The sequence below is a fragment of the Lampris incognitus genome, chromosome 19 (assembly GCF_029633865.1).
Source record: "Lampris incognitus isolate fLamInc1 chromosome 19, fLamInc1.hap2, whole genome shotgun sequence".
In the NCBI taxonomy this organism is placed as follows: domain Eukaryota; kingdom Metazoa; phylum Chordata; class Actinopteri; order Lampriformes; family Lampridae; genus Lampris; species Lampris incognitus.
This window is the reverse complement of record NC_079229.1, coordinates 3,252,516-3,273,523: the sequence shown is the minus strand read 5'-3', so window position 1 is coordinate 3,273,523 and position 21,008 is coordinate 3,252,516. Positions and strand designations below refer to the sequence as shown.

At 43.8% G+C, this 21,008-nt stretch overlaps 1 protein-coding gene across 1 annotated transcript in view; it reads left to right on the top strand.

The window, feature by feature from the left end:
- Positions 1–21,008, top strand: part of LOC130130102 (E3 ubiquitin-protein ligase HECW1-like) — a 100,894-nt gene that overhangs the window by 3,987 nt on the left and 75,899 nt on the right. The window contains exons 5-11 of the mRNA XM_056299833.1: positions 833–927; positions 3,198–3,273; positions 7,148–7,317; positions 13,214–13,356; positions 13,557–13,657; positions 13,911–14,914; positions 15,567–16,155. Of these exons, the coding sequence (XP_056155808.1) occupies positions 833–927; positions 3,198–3,273; positions 7,148–7,317; positions 13,214–13,356; positions 13,557–13,657; positions 13,911–14,914; positions 15,567–16,155 (2,178 nt within the window). The remainder of the gene's footprint in view (positions 1–832; positions 928–3,197; positions 3,274–7,147; positions 7,318–13,213; positions 13,357–13,556; positions 13,658–13,910; positions 14,915–15,566; positions 16,156–21,008) is intronic.

Here is a 21,008-nt window from a genome sequence, read left to right as displayed (position 1 = left end):
ACTTGACATACTCAGTTTAATGTGTGACCATTTTGAATAAAAAGTGTGGAGGGAATATATAACACCCTTGCATGGTTTCAATTAATCCACTTCTTTGTACCGGCATTACAAGGTACCTATACTGTCCTTGCATGTTCAGTGTTAAAAAAAAACACATTCAGCAGTAGTTCTTTGGTGTCGATTGTATGATTATTACACATTACATTAAATCAACGCCCACAGTGCTGTTGTTTTTTTGTTTTTCTTGCCCTTCTGTGTGTGTTTCAGTGGGAGAATCCTGCTGGTGTCATGTGTGGCTGCCGCTTCTTCCTCTCGTAGCCCCCCCTTCCCGTCCACCCCCGTTTGTCTGTGTTGTGTTTATCTGTTGTCTTGTTTCACCCTGTTTATTGTAAAGCCACTTTGAGTGTTAGAAAAGCGCGATATAAGTTTGATTTATTTTTTACTATAGTCTATATGCATAGGTAAATTACATATGATAAAAAATGACAAGTGTACATTGCAAAAACATTAAAAAAATGGACGTACTTGGGCCATTACAAACAGTATATACACATGCTGAGAGAAACCAACAATTTTCTCCAGTTATTCAAGGAGCCATGGAAGATAGTTTGAACATAATACAAGGATAACGCAGAACGAACGCACAACACTAAACTCAAAACAATACATTCATAAGTGGTTTGTTTTCTGATCAAATCACATTTCTGTGGCGCATCTCAGTTTGACCACTCAGACCAGATTACAAGGGTGTCGCCCCTCCCCTGCACTGTTACCCCTTAGTCACTGTAGACTCATTTTTGTCTTTCAACATATTTTTCCCCTCCTACCCTAGTTGAGACCAAGATCTGCTTCAGGTACTATCATGGTGTGAGTGGAGCACTGAGAGCCACCACCCCAAGTGTCACCATCAAGAATTCCTGTGAAGCTGTGAGTATTGGCAAACCCATGCATGCGTGGCTCGCCCTTTTTACGTGCTTACTGACGCATCACATAGTGGCCAACGGACCAGATTTGAAGATTAAATCAATAATTGTATTGATTAATATAGCTGTACACAAAGAGTGGGTCCCTGGCCACTTGCAAATCTGAGTTTTCCACAAAGAAACGTGTTCAAACTATGAGATACCTATCAATATGTCGGTTTACCTAATAAGCTGAAATACTGTGATGTCAATGTGTTTTTTCTGTTTACATTAGCAAAGTGCCTTGTCTTTTGCGTTTTTAACATTTGTAAGCAACAAAATAATGTTGATTCATTTGGACAAATAGCACGGATTTCAAAGAAATCAGTCTTACTTCTTTAATGGCAGCACTAGAAGGGGTGCTGGCTCCCGCCTAGGAACCCAACACATTCATCACAGCACATGGTGCCCACAAAAGTTGGACTTATTCAGTGCCTCCAAGTGCCTCCAAGTTGCACATTTTCATTCTTTTTGATTCTGTCCAACGCATACCAAACAGCAGTTCTCTCAGTTCCCCAAGCCACTCAAACAACTCCCGATGCGTCTCTGTCAGATCTACGTAGTATTGTAGCCTACATGCGATATTGGCAGCACGACGCAGGCCACTGGGTAAAGACTGCAGAGCAAACAGTTCAAATGAGAGTGAAAAATTCGTGCAACACGATATTTAGCCCAAAAAATATGTGACCTCTAACATATGTTGTCTGTGACATGCCTCTAGAGTTGTACTCTTAATTTTTCACTCGTTCTTGCATACAGGTAAACCCATTTGGGTTTACCTGTATGCAAGGTGTGTAACATAGGTGTGTATCATTATCTTAAAATGTGTATAATGGATTTATACTTGAACACAACATTCAATTCAACATGTATATTTAAAAAATCCTTTCATATGCAGCACTTGATATATACATATCCTCTTAGATGTAACGCTATATTATTAAAGACATTTTAGAGCGATTTTGATTCTGTGTGATCAACCAGTTAGGATTATAAATATTTCCCGCCAAGTGCATTTTTAACTATAGGTGCCACTAATTTGCTCTCTGACACTCACCAATGCAGTTACAATTAATCCTATGACAATTATGTTTAACTATTCTATACTTACTTGCAGTAGAAGATGGCTAGTTACCGATCACAAATTATTCAGAGGAACTGGTAAGTTATTAACATGGTAGAATAGCCAAACATAAAGACAACAATTTGGCTATATAACATACTACTACTACTACTACTACTACTACTACTACTACTACTACTACTACTACTTCTACCACCGGCTGCTGCCGTTAGGGGGCGCCACAGTGGGTTATTTATTTCCCTCTCCTCCTGTCCTCTGCATCTTCCTCTGTCACACCAGCCACCCGCATGTCCTCCCTCACCACATCCATAAACCTCCTCTTTGGCCTTCCTCTCCTCCTCTTCCCTGGCAGCTCCATATTCAGCATCCTTCTCCCAATATTCCCAGCATCTCTCCTCCACACATGTCCACACCATCTCAGTCTTGTCTCTCTTGCTTTGTGTCCAAACCATATAACATAGCTGGTCTCACTACCATCTTGCAAACCTTCCCTTTAACTCTTGCTGGTACCCTTCTGTCACACATCACTCCTGACACTCTGCTCCACCCACTCCACCCTGCCTGCACTCTCTTCTTCACCTCTCTTCTGCACTCCCCGTTACTTTGCACAGCTGACCCCAAGTGCTGTGCCCTGCAGGGTTTGGTAGACGTTTCTAGTGGGACACTTTTCAGGGACAGACTAGCAGATTCTAAACAGCATGGTTACAGTTTAGAGTTGACTCCACTACGAGCCTCGGTTAAATCTTTGTCTTCTTTTAAAAAAAAATACAAAGGAAATAAGAAGTTCTTGTTCTGTTGAAGAGAAACTATAAAGCTGAGGAGAAAAGAGGTGAAAAGATAAAACATCAATCCTCAACAACAAGCAATGCTTCAGCATCATTTCCTTGAGTGTTAACTATCTGTCTAGCAGTACAAAGCTGTAAACCTGGTGCGAGGGCAGAATAGTAAGAAGACAAAGAGGATAAACCACTTCTCCTTTCCACCTTTCAAGGAATGACCCTAGCTTCATATTCTCACAAGCTAACAACTCCAATTGTTTTTGTGTCTTTTAATATATATTTGTGTATCTTTACCTTTCTATATCCCTATCTATCTCTGTTTAAAAAAATAACTCTATAAATGTTTTTTGTACTTTCTCTTTCTGTCTCTAGGAATTCAGGCCAGTGGTCAGCCCTGAGGACAATCAGGGACTGGGCAACAGGAGACTCATTAACTTCTCTCTCTCAGGTAGGCTACTACACGTCTCTTCTTTTAGGATTATAATCCATTATCTCCCTGCCCAGTACTACTTCTAATATACATTTACATCGGTTCCCAACATGTGTTCATACCCTTTAACCTTTCTAACAAAATCATGCTCCTTTCCTTACCTCCATGTCCTTCTCTCTTCCTTTCCTTCCTCACTTCCCACACTTTCCAGTTTTTGTCCAATCTTATGGCCTCTCTGTGTAGCAATGTCAGATGGCAGGGGGGAGCAAATGCTCTTCTGTAGCAAGCTGTTCTTCCCTCTTGTCAAAACAAAGCTTTGCATACAGATCTGCTACAAAAACCCTGCTGGGGCAGCCATGGATTTAGCCTCAATATGCAACAGTATGTCAGGCATGGCAATTGGTGGTTTTAGCAGTCACGTCCATGAAAAGATAAAATATCTCCTGATTTCCACCAAATATTGACACTCTGCCCATATAGATAACTTGCTTAATTGTCACATGACAGTGAAAATCACTTGGGCAACCAAATTTTTTTTTTAGCACTTTAAACTTTAAAGTTCTTGTATCTCAAAAACTACATTGAACATGTCTGTAAGGGAGCCTGACCAGGGTGGCTAAAACGTAGGAGGCCGACTCAAAACTGTTTAACAAAAATTATTTATTTACAGGGTGTAGCTACACGTGAAACAAAATAATATGTGCAAAGCAAAAGAAACCAAATTAACAGGTAACTCCGCTTAAATAAACAAAACTCAACAATCGAGCTTAAATGAACATCAGGTGCACACATCTACACCCTGACATCCTACAACACTAACAAGTCCCAAGCTACTGCCTAAATACTGCTGGAGTCAATCAGCAGCACCTGAGTTTAGGCTGCACCACCACCGTGGCAGGGAAAGCTATGCTGCTCTCTTTATGTGGTAAACTTCCCAAGTGTCAACATGAATAAACAGCCAGCCAAAGTCCTTTCCAAGAGCCAGGAGAGGGAGCATCCTCGCTCCTTTGCTGACTTCATACCTCAGGTAAGTCAACATGGCACACTGAACTAGAGTAAAACTAGAAAAAGAAGGACACAAAAATAGACTTAAAGGACTGCTATGTAAACAACAGGTAGGCTAAATATGAACAGCCTAGCACGATCATTGTAGACGGTTTTCCTTTGAGAAGACTAGAGTAGACATTTCTAGACAACACCTATTTCCCATACGGACTGGAAACACATCCAGCATCAAACAGCACTTCTGGGTAAGTATACAACAGCTTAAGTATGAAGATTGACATTAATAGATGATTAGAACTTGGTAAGTAGCAGGTAAGTATGGCATTGCATAGGTTACAACGTATCGTACAAACTTAAACAATACGCCCAATAATCATTAATATCAAGTCTCCAACATGTAAGGAATATTTTAAACTCATAGCCACTGATTTCTGGAGGATATTCACTGCAGATTCCTTTTGATTACACTTGACAAGCCGTGAAGAGTCGACCATGCCCTGTCACAGTTTACAGCTAACAGCTGCTTCCTACTTCCTGTTTTTCCTCTATTGTGCGGTTTCAAAAATAAAAGCTCTACTTTCAAAATAAAAGTCCCCCCGATCATTTGCGCTTCTAACAATACAAAACATACTTGAACAGTCAACTTGATGTCTCTTCAGCACACAAACACATTCGAGGCAGAACAAAAGCCAATACCTTTCTTGAAAACGGGTACATAACAAAGTTATTCATTCTCAACTATAATGTTGAGAATGCCTTCACTTAACCTACCAGATAACAAACCTACCTACAAATCACAAATCAACATAAAACAAAATCTAATAAACCAGTTAACCTCTCCCCATACTTGGTCTAATCCTGTGACATCACTAATGAAACAACTGTTTTTTAGGGCTAAATGCAGATAAGACTGAGATCCTTATTGCTTCAGGTAGTATAGCTTTCAATGTTTCTTGGCGTATCGGGTGCCTTTCTTCAGCGGTACAGTCTAATCTTAAAAATCTTGGTGTTATTTTTGATCAGGCTATGTACTTCGAGCAGCATATTAAATTGTTGGCCCGTACACAGGTACAACATAGGCCGTGTTATAGGTTTGTAACCCCCTTGAAAGATCTCATTCATATTCGTCTGTCTGTGCTATGATTGGCTGAGTACGAATCCTGTCGTCATACAGAAGAGACGGCGGGTGAAGGGAAGGGAAGGGAAGGCAGGGTGATTGCTCCTTGTACTGTCGTGAGGTCGTGGCTGGTTTAAAGATCTCAAGCGTATCGATAGCTAACGTTAGCCGTCGACGTCAGAAGGGAAGGCAGCATGGGTTAGGGTTAGGGTTAGAGACGGAGGGTCTCTCCGTCTCTTCTGTGTGACGACAGTATTCACGCTCAACCAATCATAGCCATCTTTCAAGGGGCTTATAAACCGATAACTTGGGCCGTGTTATACGGCCTATGTTACAGCTCCCCGTACATGTTATTTCCATTTAAGAAGCATTGCCAAACTGAGGTCTGTTGTGTCACAACCTGAGCTAGAAATCATTGTTCATGCATTCATATCATCCTGGCTAGACTACTGCAATACCCTTTTCACCTGCCTCAGCAAGTCGTCTCTGGACCAAACTACAACTGGTCCAGAACGCTGCTGTGAAGCTGTTGACCAGGTCCAGCAGGACGACTCGCATTGCCTCCATTTTAATATTGGCTTCCCATCCAGTTTAGGATTTGAGATCCTTGTTTTCACATATGGAGCCTTGCATGGTCAGGCACCTGTGTACATATGCGACCCGCTCCCTCCCTATAGCCCCAGTAGGTCCCTTAGGTCTTCTGACCAGGGCTTACTGGTTGTCCCTCACGCCCGTTTGAAAACAAAAGGCGGCCGTGCTTTTGAAGTCGTGCCTCCGATACTGTGGAATACTCTAACTTCAGACATACAATCTGCTGTCTCTGTTGACACCTTTACAAAGCATCCGAAGACCCATTTATTCAAACTGGCCTGTGTCTCATCGCTGCTGTCTAGACTTTTGAATTTTGTGGGTTTTAAAGGCCTTTTGTTGCTTGTTTTATTGTTTTTCTTTTTTACTGTTCGTACGGTCTTATTTTATATTTTACTCTTGTGAAGCACTTTGTGACCTTGTTCTGTAAAAGACTTTCAATCCCTATTTGCTGTCCATCCACACTATCCCTTCAATAAAGGCTAAAACGTCAAAACGAGCAGGGCCATGGAGCACGGTGGAACTCTGCAATAACGAGTCTTCCCAACTAGGATTGGGAAGGACTGTAAAGACCTCTGGCAATCCAATGCAAAAGGAGATGAGATTGCTCAGTTCCAGGGCCACAGCTTTCAGGGTGTTGACAACTGCTGGTTGGTGGCCCAGGCTTTTTTCTCTCTGTCTCCTTTTTCACTCTCTGCTATCCCAGAATCTGCTGAGAGAGAAGCATAGCTGAAGATCTGTGGCTTGATTAGATTGCTTATTTTTCACATGCATGTGTAAAAGAATTACAGAAAGCTAATGTTTTACAGCTTAAAATAATTCCTATCTTCTGATTTGTGCTACTTTCCCTTTCTGTCCTCACTCACTCACCCTTTATCCCACCTTCTGTTCTACAACTATTTCCCCTTTTCTCCCTGTCTTTCTTATACCTTTCATCTTCCTTCTATTCTTTCTCCCTCTTTCCTCATCTTCTTCCTTATTTTCTTGTTCCTGTCCCATTTACTACCATCTTCCTCTTCTTCCTCACTTCATTACTTTCTTTGACCCATCTCCTCTTCCTTGATCTCTTTTCCCTTCTCCCTCATCTCCAAATTTTATGGCTTCATCAATCCGCCCTTTCGGACTTCTTGCTATTTTTTTCTGTCCCCTTTCCATTTTCCTATCTTCCTTACCTGTCTCCAGACCTCCAGGCAGTGGGGTTGAAGAAGGGCATGTTCTTTAATCCAGACCCCTACCTGAAGCTCTCCATCCAGCCTGGGAAGCACAGCATTTTCCCTTCCCTACCCCACCATGGTCAGGAGAAACGCTCTAGCATCATCTGCAACACCGTCAACCCACGGTGGGACAGAGAGGTAAGGGGGAGACCAACGCACACACACACACACACACACACACACACACACACACACACACACACACGCACACACACAACATTTAAGAACGTTCCCAAAATACTCTCTTAGCCCCTCTTTCCTCTCTCTCTTGCTTTCCCACTCTCTAAGATATTGTATTTAGAATTTTCAATTGACCAAATAGTGTCTGTATCAATATTCAGCCCATATCATCTTTGGCCATGGTGGGTCCCTCCCAAAGCCATTTTGAGTCTTTTGAACAAACTGTAACAGCACTGGCCTCAACTTAAAGTCACCACCAGCTGGCTTTCAGCAAGTGCAAGTTCACAGTTTCCCTCCAAACAAACTTGTCGTTTTGTAACCTGGTCTACATGCTGCACCCATTCAAAGAAAGATTTACAGCAACACTTTGGGGGCTAAGAAAATACAGGCTAATCCAATGAGTCCTCTTGAAGCTTTTGGGGGAATGGGCTACATCCTAAAGATAGTAACGTCTTTTAGGCTAGCGTTTGACTTAGTAATGAACAGATAGTTTAGCAGTTTAAATTCAAATACATTTTTGTAAACAAAATCAATCAAATGATTGCAGGGGCCGCTCTGCCCGTAGTCTACAATACCCATAATTCCATGCTCAACCTCACAGGTAATCTGCACCCAGCTCATCACCTTTCATTGTAACATTATTGGATATAGTGGTACTGAATCCAGTGACACAATTTCACCCTTAAAACTGCGGTGGAATTGAAATCTGTTCTCTCTGGCCATGGACCTTTCTCGTGGTCACACACCTATAGAGATAGCCCGTTTCTGCAGAATACAACAAAGAACAAAGGACCACGTGTCTTCACATTACCACTGGCCGTGGTTTTATTGGAAGATAACCTCGTCTTGTTCATCCTCTAACCAGTTGACTGGCGACCTTTTCGTTTCTTAAACGTTGACCCAACTGCAACTTAGTCTCCTTCAAGATCATCAGACTGCCAACGGAGCATCAAGGGTTTTCCGCGGACGAGCTGTGTGGAAGAAAAGGGACTTTGTTTTCCTGTGGAGCTGCGCTTCAACGCTGCACACAACAAACAACGCCCCTCCGACTGCTGCAGAAGAGCGGGCTAAAATAAGGCTGTTATCTGGGCAAGGTTAGCCTTAGTGGTGATTATATCCCGTGAAAAAAAGTGCTGTAATTTTGATCTAGATGCGAACATTGGGATTGTCAAGTCAAACTATACAAACGAATAGAATATTGAGAGAACAAACCGGACGGAACCAGTCTGCCCATGAAGTCCATAAAAAGCATCGTACAGCATCACGAGGGACAGTGGCCCGGAAGTGAACAAGTGCTGCTCTCAGATCCTCTTCCGCTCTCCAACTCACGACACCGTCAGCCCGCTTGACTACCATGGAGACTAGAGCCTTCAGTCATTCTGGCCCCCGCCTATGGACCGCTTTCCCACAAGACCTTCACAACACAGACTCTCTTTCAACCTTCACATCCCATCTCAAAACGCACCTTTTCCAACTGGCACATTCAGTCTGATCCACGCTTCACTGAGTTTTGTGCAGATGATGATTGTATACTTATCTGTTGTGTTAACTTTTTATTGTCTACCTGCTTTGTTTTGACTTTATGCTGTCTGATACAGGGCTGCTGGTTTTGTTTTTTTTAAACTGTGTTCTGTAAGGTGTCCTTGAGTGCTCTGAAAGACACCCACAAATAAAATGTATTATTATTATTATTATTATTATTATTAAAGGGGAAAAAAGACCGTTGCCCTTTCTCACTCTGCATTCTTGTCTGTGCTTGCGTTCTTGGGTCCTTATAAAACGTCATCAGTTGCAGCCCAAGTACTGTCCCGTTACACAAGTTCGCATTACGTCAAGAACGGATAAAATTCCCGGACTGTTCTCGACACACCAAGTTAGCCGAGGATACGTTGGTTGGTAACTTGTATGAACTTGTCAACACACATATCCCAGCGTTCCTTTCGGCCTTCAAGCGCGGCACCGAAAGCAGCGGGGGCAGAGGCGAGCAGCAGTAATTTATTTTTTTTTACAATTTTCGTATGGTATTTCATCATTGAGGTCACTTAGAAATTTTCAGGCGATAAATCAACTATGTACATTTCAAATATCAGCAGTTTAGCGAAAATTGATGGCGAATACAAAATTTGCTCAAATGTTTAGGGAGTTGAGGAGCTCCACAAACTGGCTTGCCAACAGGCCGGCGCCTATGGGGGTAACTGGCTTGCCAGCAGGCCGGCGCCTATGGGGGTAACTGGCTTGCCAACAGGCCGGCGCCTATGGGGGTAACTGGCTTGCCAGCAGGCCGGCGCCTATGGGGGTAACTGGCTTGCCAGCAGGCCGGCGCCTATGGGGGTAACTGGCTTGCCAACAGGCCGGCGCCTATGGGGGTAACTGGCTTGCCAGCAGGCCGGCACCTATGGGGGTAACTGGCTTGCCAGCAGGCCGGCACCTATGGGGGTAACTGGCTTGCCAGCCGGCCTGTCTGCTGACACGCTCGTCTTGTTTCCTTTTCCTCCTGCCCCACAGTCACGACACAAACCAGTAGTAACGTTCACGTTGGGATGGCAGAGGAAAGCCAGGCCCACAGCTGGAGATATTTGGAATTTTCATCCATTGTTATTACGTCATTACATAAAGTGTCGAGAAAAATGAAGTAGTTTTTATCCTCCTTATCCTGGCTCTTCTCTCTTGAATTCGCCTCCTCAGCGCTGCAGCCTCCTCTTCTGCTTCTCAGTCAAGTATACCAACGGTAGCTGCCGACATCGCCCGATCCATGTGTAATAGTTGTATTACCCTTATTGTTTGAATCAAAAGCATAAACAATAGCGTTTGTCGGGCTCCCCCCTGCTGTTTGCTCATGATGTACAGAAAATTCACCTTAAAGCACTTTGGAGAAAAATAAACAAGTTGTATGAAAGGGGGCTGATGTTGCTTTCTTATCATAGATAGACATTACATTGTTAGTGTACAGTTGTGGAGTAATCAGCTGAGCTTAGTGTATTGGACAACATCAGTTGTTGTGGGTCATAATTCCCAGCTGTTGAGTTGGGGCACTTCCGGCGGCCTCTGTGCTGGGGATATTGTGCAATACCAGCAAGAAGGCATCGTCTCAAATTGCCAACAGAGCGTTCTGTGTGTGCTTGTGACTTTGCGAGTGCTTTCTTCCAAGAATAACTAGCAAGAACGTTCTCCCCAAGGACACGAGTCCATTCTTTGCGTTCGCTGGGTTGAGAAAGGCCCCGTGGCAGGAGAAAACGCTGAAAAGTGCTCCCGGAAAGCATTGTAATGTGTAGTAAAACTGCAGAGCAGATACGTCTACAAAATCTGGAGAGGCAGCCGGTAAGATATTGAACTTCAACAAGTTGAGACCGTTTCCTTGGCGAAGATTACTGAGGCTGCCAAACCAGTTGGGGTTCGTGTTAGTTTAATTTTAATTTTTTTAACAAAACCTTATTTAAATCCAATTCGAAACATTACAAAAAGAACATAAACTTATATATATGAAAATATAAACAATACAGCAGTGGACAGTGGAAAAAAATATATTAAATTCATGTTCGAGGCATTGTATATTTTCAAATTCGTAATGGCTTTTTTGTTTTTAACATTTCGCATAGATTGAAAATAATAGTTAAATTCCATCTTAAATTGAACAATATGTGGTGTTTTACTTGACCATCTGCATTTGTGAATGTAAAATTTACCATATAAAATAGATTTAACAATTTTTTTCTCTATCCTTGTTTTTGTTTTCATAAAAAAAATAAATATCCTCTTTATTCAAGTAAACTTTGATACCACATATTCTTTCAAACATATGTTCAACCTCGAGCCAAAAGGTTTCACACATACGATCATAAAATAAGTGTGAAATTGATTAAACATCATAATCACACAAAAAACCCCACACATTTTACATCAATGTCCCTGGCAGACCGGCTATAAAAGCTGCTCACATTTACACAAGCTGTCTGGACGCATGGTGATGCACAGTAGCATAGTGAGTGTACTTAACAACAGGATGAGAGGCGCCTCTTGGATGAGAGGCGAAACGTCTTCACGGATATATATACCAAGTCCAGTTGTACTTGATTCAACTCCTTTGGATAACCATGACCACCTGGATGAATGAGAACATTCACAGACATAACAACAGGATATACTACAAGCGGCTGAAATGAGTTTCCTCCATAGGGTGTCTGGGCTCAGCCTTAGAGATAGGGTGAGGAGCTCGGACATCTGGAGGGAGCTCGGAGTAGAGCCGCTGCTCCTTCACATCGAAAGGAGCCAGATGAGGTGGTTCGGGCATCTGATCAGGATGCCTCCTGGGCGCCTTCCTCTGGAGGTTTTCTGGGCACGTCCAACTGGGAGGAGACCCCGGGGTAGACCCAGAACTCGCTGGAGGGACTACATGTCCAGTCTGGCCTGGGAAGGCCTTGGGATCCCCCAGGAGGAGCTGGAGGGTGTTGCTGGGGAGAGGGACGTCTGGAGTGTCCTACTTAGCTTGCTGCCACCGCGACCCGACCCCGGAGAACAGGCTGAAGATGAGATGAGATGAGATGAGTTGAGATGAGCCCACTATTACAAATTACAAGTTTCCCTCAGTGGGCTTTACAGCAATACAACATCCTGCCCTTATGTAGCCGGTGTATTAATATAATAGGTTTATATTTCACCAATAATCAATTTTCCCGTTTTGTTCACGTGTTGTTGGTTCTTATGTATGTGGGCTACCTGTTTCAGGGTATATCTCTTTTGGGGAGCTTTTTATTTTGATCTTTGACATTTTTGCGATGCCGCTCCCTGTGAATTTTCACTATTTTCCTCAGTCAGCTGTGAGCCTTCCTGAGGAGAGGTGGGTGTTAACAGCTGCTCAAGCAAATAGCATGTTAAAACAGGGAAAACATGCTAATTGGAGGCCTAAATCTTATTCGTACAGATCACAGAGGCAGTTCTTTGTTGTCATAGAGATTATTTCTGAGTGTGTATACATTTCACATCGTCTACAGCACTTTAGTGTCACATGCTAATTTAGATAAGTTGAGCTAGGCTAACAGAGCATGGATATTGTTTCCCATGCAGGCCGCTGTTATTCCCTTTGTCCCGTAACAAGTTTGTCATCATCTTTTTTGGTTTGGCTTCACTTTCTGGTCTTTGCAGCGACTGCTTCATTATCATGCCCCTACTTTCACGCACACATATACAGGCCCTTCTACGGGGTTTTCCAGGGGTGGCTTGTGCATTGATTGGGGGAGAGACGTCGGGAGAGAAATAAAGTTGGGCAGTTGTTTTGCTGATGAACTGAAATCCTCGTCTCCGTTTGTCACCGGCACGCAATGCTACAATATGCTGCCTCCAATACACTACACCGTACCAGAGCACTGACTGTAAAAAGTGTCCATGTAAATTTTGTAACTCCTAACATTGCTTTGGTGAGTACTCATAAGATGGCATTCAATCACACCTTTTTTGATATTTTATTATTTTCAGTATTTTTCTCAACCTCAATCGTAGTCGTATTGAAAATCTATAGCAGTACACAGTTCCCCACTGCTTGTGCCGTTTCTTCCATTTCAACCCTCGGACTGCCCTCTGCTATTGCAAACCAGTACAAACCAGGAAATCTATATATTCATCTATAAATCTAGAGATTACTGGGCTATTAGATACGACCTGCGACATTAGTGTCTCGGGTCAGTTCCATTATCAGACAGTTACAGGTCAGATATAAATTCCTATTTCATATTATTTTATCATCCAAATATTAGTTAATATATAGTACATAGATTACAGAGCAAACTTGGAGAAGATATGCCAAATGCCACTAATAAGCCTAACCTATATTAACCTCTCTCCTCTATATCTCTTCATTCAGAAGTTTAATTTTGTGTCGCTTCCTACTGATGTGCTGGAGATCGAGGTAAAGGACAAGTTTGCCAAGAGTCGACCAATTATCAAGCGCTTCCTTGGAATACTCTCTGTTCCTGTTCAGAGGCTACTGGAGAAGCATGCCATTGGGTAGGATGGAGTTATGTTGCTACACAATGACTCGCATACAAGTGTACAAACATCCTCCATACAAGCAGACTATGTCCAAATTAATTCTTGGCTATGAAGCTTTTCAGCTCCCCTCATCTACCTTCTTTTACGTCCCTGTGCCTCCCACTCACTTTTTTTACTTTCTACCTGTCTTCCTTACTCTCTGGCCTTTCCTGCAGCGACCGAGTGGTAAATTACTCACTGAGTCGTCGGCTGCCAACAGATCATGTCAGTGGCCAGCTGCAGTTCCGCTTTGAGTTGACCTCCTCTATACATCCAGGTAGGTTTAGGTTCTCACATAGCTTATCAGCCATTTTTTACAGTTAAAAAGACATTTGGCTCATTGGGCACCATCTTAACATCTTTTTTCCGTTACTCATAGTCCACTTCCTCAAGAGATTTTATTAAGTAATATTAATTAACATATTACGTCAGTTTCATATAGCAAATGGTGAGTGTGTGGTTCTGTCAGTTAAGGAAATGATTGTTCAATTGAGTCATCCATCAATTAGGTTTATTGATTTTCTCTTAAGATGATGAGGAGGTTTCTCTGCTCTCTGGAGAGGACCAAGAGGATGACGACTACAGTACTGACCTACCCAAAAGTGATGCTGTGGGCTTGCCACCCGAGATACCTAATCTCCGCTTGGACGAAGCTCTTGGCCCAGAGATTAATCAGCCAACTCTAGAAGGTGTTTCTACAGTTGAGGAGGACCATCATTTTGAGGGGGAGCCACAGGAGATACCTGAGGTGGAGCAAGGGCCCACTGAAGAGAAGGACACAAGTCCAGAGAGCAGCCCAACTACTGAACGTCAGATTAACAGAGAGGAGGGTGGATCTGCAGATGAGGTGGAAGAAAAGAGAGAGCAGAGAAAAGAAGGGAGAAAGGAGGAAAGTGAGTTAGAATATGAGGAGACACTAAGACAGCCTAGACCCCAATCTGAAGAGGTAACAGGAGTTGAAGAAGAAGGAGGAGGTTGGGAAGAAGTGCAGTCAAAACTTGATTCTGGAAATTCTGAAGTACTTATGGATAATGACGAGGTTATGGATACGGTGGACCCTATGAAGGACACTAGTGGATCTCAGGAAACAGCTGTAGAACTAGCACAGGAAGCAACAGTGGGGCTGGAGGAGGGGGAAAGAGAAGCAGAGAGCAGAAAAGTTCAGGGTAGTTGCGACTCCGACAACCACTCCCTGCCAAAATCCAACTCTAGTGTTCCCACGTTGGGTGTCATGAGACATAAAATCCGTCCCTTCTCTCTCCCAGTGTCTGAGCTGGAAACAGTGATTGCATCTGCATGCGGTGAACCAGAAACACCCCGTTCCCATTATATCCGAATACACCACCTCCTCCACAGCCTTCCATCTGCCTTGCACAGAGAGCCCAGCCAAGAAAATGATGTGGAAGTTGGGGATGGAGAGAACTCCAGTTTCTCAACCACAGTTCTTGAAAACTTCACTTCCCCTCCACCAACTCACACCGCCCCTGAAGAAGGAGAGGATGAGGAGCAGAATATAACTCAGTCTGTATCTCAGGTATGGGTGTTTAAATAATCCTCTTAGCAATCTCTTTTTATCCTTAATTCTCTCAGGTGAAGGCTATCAGCAGCTACACGGAAAAATCGGTGTCTGGTTCGCTCAAGGCCACTACACACTGGCATCATATGACAAATGTCAAGAAGAATGCTCCTATTAATCTCAATACAAATCCCTCTGTGATTAGTACACATGGCCAGGCCATTGTATCTCTAGTTAATCTTCATGGCAATTTGCATATGAAACTGATCGTTGGTTTCGGTCTTTATGCCACTGTATTGTTTGTAAGGGTGGGGATACCTGCAGTCATTTGAGACTGAAGAGGGCACTTAGATGATGATGAAACGTTTCTCTCAATAAACGTTTTGTCCAAATGAACATATTCAACTTTCTGTGATTTCCTTACCTGGATTATTGAGCAGGCATCAAGACATTAAGTTATTGTGGCCTTCGCAGTTTTCAAATGTGAAACGTGTATGAGAGTATCTTTTGGACCTGAGCTAGTTAACAGCCTATGCGATTGGCTTTAACATTCTATTTTTTTATTCAAACAGAACTTTAGAATCTAAACTATTCTGTCATCTAAAACTTACAGTAGCTTGGGGAAATTTTCTCACATTTCCTACAATTTTTAATATTGACTTTTTTCCAGGTTGCAGAGTGCCTGGTGACTGGTTGCTATCGCAACCTACCCCACAGCCTTTCCATTGAACAACTTTCAGGACTCAACCAGCTTCTAGAGGGTGAGGAAGGAGGAGGAGCAGAGAAAAGAGACAAGAGGAACTCTTCTTCATGTATGGGCAATGAGGAAAGAATCGGTAACAGTGGAGGAGCGGGAGGAAGAGGCGGTCAGAGCAACTCTAGACTTCCTACAGAAAGTGAATGTGAGCTGTGTGACAGCTCCTGCTATAGCACCTCCTGCTACAGCACCTCCTGTAATAGCACATCCCGCTATAGCCAGTTGGGCTATGAAGGGAGGAGCCGGTTCTGCAGCCACACCCGCCTCTCCTCAGTGGACAGCACACGACTCTCTGGGAGCACAGTTTTCTCCTCTCAAGATGAGGATGAGGATGAGGAAGAAAACAGTGCCTTTGAGTCATTTGCAGACTTGGTCCACAGCCCTGAGGGCAGCGAGGTCAGTAGGACAGGAGGAGAGAGGATGACAGGGAGTTGGAGAGAAGGGAGCAGGACAGAGAACGGGGAGCCAGCTGCGGAGGAGCCCAGCGATAGCAATAGCACAGGTGAGGTTCACCTATTCCTCTGCCTGGTTAGGTTATATGTTATGTACATGGCTGTTATCAGTGTTTAACCATGTTGTACTGTTATATTTGACATGTGAATATATATATATATATATATATATATATATATATATATATATATATATATATATATATATACATACTTACACACACACATACACACGCGCACACACACACAAATATATATATATATGTATATATATATAGATAGATAGATAGATAGATAGATAGATAGATAGATAGATAGATAGATAGATAGATGTAGGAACAAACTGTAATACATAGCAGTATAAGCCTGTTTCGTGCGCCACACACTCATCAGCTGCAAGGTGGCTAAACAACAAAGAAAAAACACTGCTAATAAATGCCACGCTGCCACGCCCCTAGTTACAGTGCACAGCAACCAATGGGGGATGATAGAAAACATTTGAAAAATAACATCAGAAACATTACAACCAATGGGGGAGGTACTGGGCTCGTTTTGAAAAAGCAAGGACTTCAAGGGCCGGGGCACTGTTGAAAAAGCATACATTTAAAATATAACAAAATAACATCCAATGGGGTACTTCACATATATCATTTAGTAGAGTAGGGCTGAAGCAGAGTTGAAAGAGCAGACAGTTAAAATACAAAAATATCATCTACTAAAGGTCATCACATGTATATCATCTAATGGGGGGGGGGGCGATAAAGACAATGGCTTATTTGTAAATGCGAAGCAGATATTTTTTTCTGTCTACAGCTGGCGGCCTATTCATTTCTACTGTTCAAGGTGGACATATCAGGTTTGCAAATCATAAAATACTTCTCTGCCAAGCATAGGTTACATCTTTGGCTGCTAATTGAATATGCATCGCTCTTGGTGAGGATTTTCCATGAGATAGAGTAACTAATATTCTTGTCCACCAATGACCAAGTGTGGTGGTGTGTGCTCATTCCTGAAGCTACTCATATGGGCGTTAAACCTAATTTTAAATGGACCCTCTGTTAGTCCAATATAAGTGTCCACTGTGCAGTTGTCTTCTGTTGTCACCGATGCCGGGTAGATGACTCCCTCTGTCTGGTATTTTTCCTTCAAGAGGACACGATGCCTTAGCACGGCAGTTGCAGTTGGTGGTGTTTGGCTGCATTGAGGGGGTCTGTGCCGTGGTCATGATGCTTGTGTTGTGGGATGATATAACTTGCTGAACATGTGGCATGCAGCTGTAGCTAATCTAGACGGTGTTCCGGTTGAATATTTTTCTTAGTTGATGGTCTGGGGTAAAGCACTCATCCAAAAGTTTGAAAAATAGTTTCCCAATATTAGAGGTCATGGTGTCGCTGTAGGGAGGATTATACCAGATGATGTTCCGCCTTCTGCTGCTAACAAAGTCCAGTTTTCTTCCGTCTTTGTCACAATTGAGAACATTTTCCAAATATCAGACTTCTCTTGCTTTGTTTTTGTATTATAATTTAATACATTTAAAGGTGTGTGAAGTGTAGTTTAAGTGGGCTTCACATACAGCAGGTGTAGAAGTGGAAACTCTTTAATGAGTTAACCGACTTTAAGAGATGAACTGCTGTTTTCCTCTCCAAATTAAACCAAATTATTCTTTTTTTCTTTCTTTCTTTTTACTATTACCATTGGTCTATGTTTGAATTTTCTATTCTCAAAGCATCAATTTAATCAAACTGTTACATAACCTGGATAAAATGGTGGAATATTGTAAATGTGGTTTTTCACTTGTCCTGTCCTTACTTGTCATCACTGAGGTCCCTGACTCTCGGTGACAGACAGGTCCGCCGCTACCATCTCATCCCTGTCACTCTGCACCTCATGCCCGGGCTGCAGCAGCTGCCAGGGAGGTTCTGCACACAGCAGCAGCACCGCTACCTCCACTCACACTGGTCCCTCTGATACACTTACTACGTCATATACCCGGGTGCAGCAGCTGCCAGCGAGGTTCTGCATACAGCAGCATCACTACCTCCTCTCACACTGGTCCCTCTGATACACTTACTACGTCATATACCCGGGGTGCAGCAGCTGCCAGGGAGGTTGTGCACACAGCAGCATCACTACCTCCTCTCACACTGGGTCCTCTGATACACTTACTACGTCATATACCCGGGGTGCAGCAGCTGCCAGGGAGGTTCTGCATACAGCAGCAGCAGCACTACCTCCACTCACACTGGTCCCTCTGATACACTTACTACGTTATATACCCGGGCTGCAGCAGCTGCCAGGGAGGTTGTGCACACAGCAGCATCACTACCTCCTCTCACACTGGTCCCTCTGATACACTTACTACGTCATATACCCGGGCTGCAGCAGCTGCCAGGGAGGTTGTGCACACAGCAGCATCACTACCTCCTCTCACACTGGTCCCTCTGATACACTTACTACGTCATATACCCGGGCTGCAGCAGCTGCCAGCGAGGTTCTGCACACAGCAGCAGCCCTACCTCCACTCACACTGGTCCCTCTGATACACTTACTACGTCATATACCCGGGCTGCAGCAGCTGCCAGCGAGGTTCTGCACACAGCAGCATCACTACCTCCTCTCACACTGGTCCCTCTGATACACTTACTACGTCATATACCCGGGGTGCAGCAGCTGCCAGCGAGGTTCTGCACACAGCAGCATCACTACCTCCTCTCACACTGGTCCCTCTGATACACTTACTACGTCATATACCCGGGCTGCAGCAGCTGCCAGCGAGGTTCTGCACACAGCAGCAGCCCTACCTCCACTCACACTGGTCCCTCTGATACACTTACTACGTCATATACCCGGGCTGCAGCAGCTGCCAGCGAGGTTCTGCACACAGCAGCATCACTACCTCCTCTCACACTGGTCCCTCTGATACACTTACTACGTCATATACCCGGGGTGCAGCAGCTGCCAGGGAGGTTGTGCACACAGCAGCATCACTACCTCCTCTCACACTGGGTCCTCTGATACACTTACTACGTCATATACCCGGGCTGCAGCAGCTGCCAGCGAGGTTCTGCACACAGCAGCAGCCCTACCTCCACTCACACCGGGTCCTCTGATACACTTACTACGTCATATACCCGGGGTGCAGCAGCTGCCAGGGAGGTTCTGCATACAGCAGCAGCAGCACTACCTCCACTCACACTGGTCCCTCTGATACACTTACTACGTCATATACCCGGGCTGCAGCAGCTGCCAGGGAGGTTGTGCACACAGCAGCATCACTACCTCCTCTCACACTGGGTCCTCTGATACACTTACTACGTCATATACCCGGGCTGCAGCAGCTGCCAGCGAGGTTCTGCACACAGCAGCAGCCCTACCTCCACTCACACCGGGTCCTCTGATACACTTACTACGTCATATACCCGGGGTGCAGCAGCTGCCAGCGAGGTTCTGCACACAGCAGCAGCCCTACCTCCACTCACACTGGTCCCTCTGATACACTTACTACGTCATATACCCGGGCTGCAGCAGCTGCCAGCGAGGTTCTGCACACAGCAGCAGCCCTACCTCCACTCACACCGGGTCCTCTGATACACTTACTACGTCATATACCCGGGGTGCAGCAGCTGCCAGGGAGGTTCTGCATACAGCAGCAGCAGCACTACCTCCACTCACACTGGTCCCTCTGATACACTTACTACGTCATATACCCGGGCTGCAACAGCTGCCAGGGAGGTTCTGCATACAGCAGCAGCACTACCTCCTCTCACACTGGGTCCTCTGATACACTTACTACGTCATATACCACCGTCTGATCATTCTCACAATTATTGTGGAGTTTAGGGAGATTCCAGATTTACATTTTGTGGGGTTTTACTTTTTTCCCCGCAGCCATCGGACTTATTACCCCCCCTCCCACCTCGCTACTACCACCCGCCTGGTCGGCAGCTTTCGCTTCCTCTGCTTCCCGCTCTCTGTGCACGCAAGTGAAGTGCTTGTGTCTCACATCCCCGCACTCAAGACACATACAGTTTTTGCTATGGACTTAAAATTGCATCATTAGCTACACATTTATAATTCCTAAAAACTTCAGACTATGGAACGTGGATTGGTACGTGATGGATCAGTAACGTCAGTGTCGGTACTTGATGCCGAGCGGATCGGTTCCCACTGTAGTAACATTAGCGAGTAGTGTGTAGCCCAATGTAAGGGAGTAGAAGTACATGTATTTTATCTCAAATGTACTCAAGTATTCTGCAAAACAACTATTCTTAAAAGTACAATTTATCAACAAAAAAAACAAAAACAACCAAGTACATGTAACAGAGTAAATGTAATGTGTTACTACCCACCTCTGCTGTGGGAGATGAGCAAATGTATCTGCTCGTTAATGACTCTTGTAAGTCAGTTTGGATAAAAGTGTTTGCTTAATGGATGCTTGTAAATGCCTTAGCTGTTCTTTTAGCAAAGCTAAGGACTAATTGGAGCATGGTTTTTCTATAAGAGTGTATGCTATGTAGACTGTAGAGAGAAGAAGAGAGAGGCTGTCTCTTAATATATACAGGTACAGCTTCTCAGTACAATAGTTAGTGGGAATGCTGGGGGCATTCACACTATTGCTTTGCAGTTCTTTATTAGTGGCACCACTTCCACTTTTTCATACTTTAAACTACAGAAACCATTCAACAATCAAACTATTTATGTATTTAGCACGTTATGGCAAAATTTTTCAGTTTTTTATACCTTTAAAGCTTTTAAAATATTCAGCCATTTCACATTTCAGTTTCCAGGTATTTCAGGTAGGCTGGTGACTTTCTGACTTTTCCTATTTATACATTTTCAGCAATGCTTTCGCGATTTCTTTCAGCAGCTCAGCATTCACACGCTTTCTCTGTGGAAAAGCATT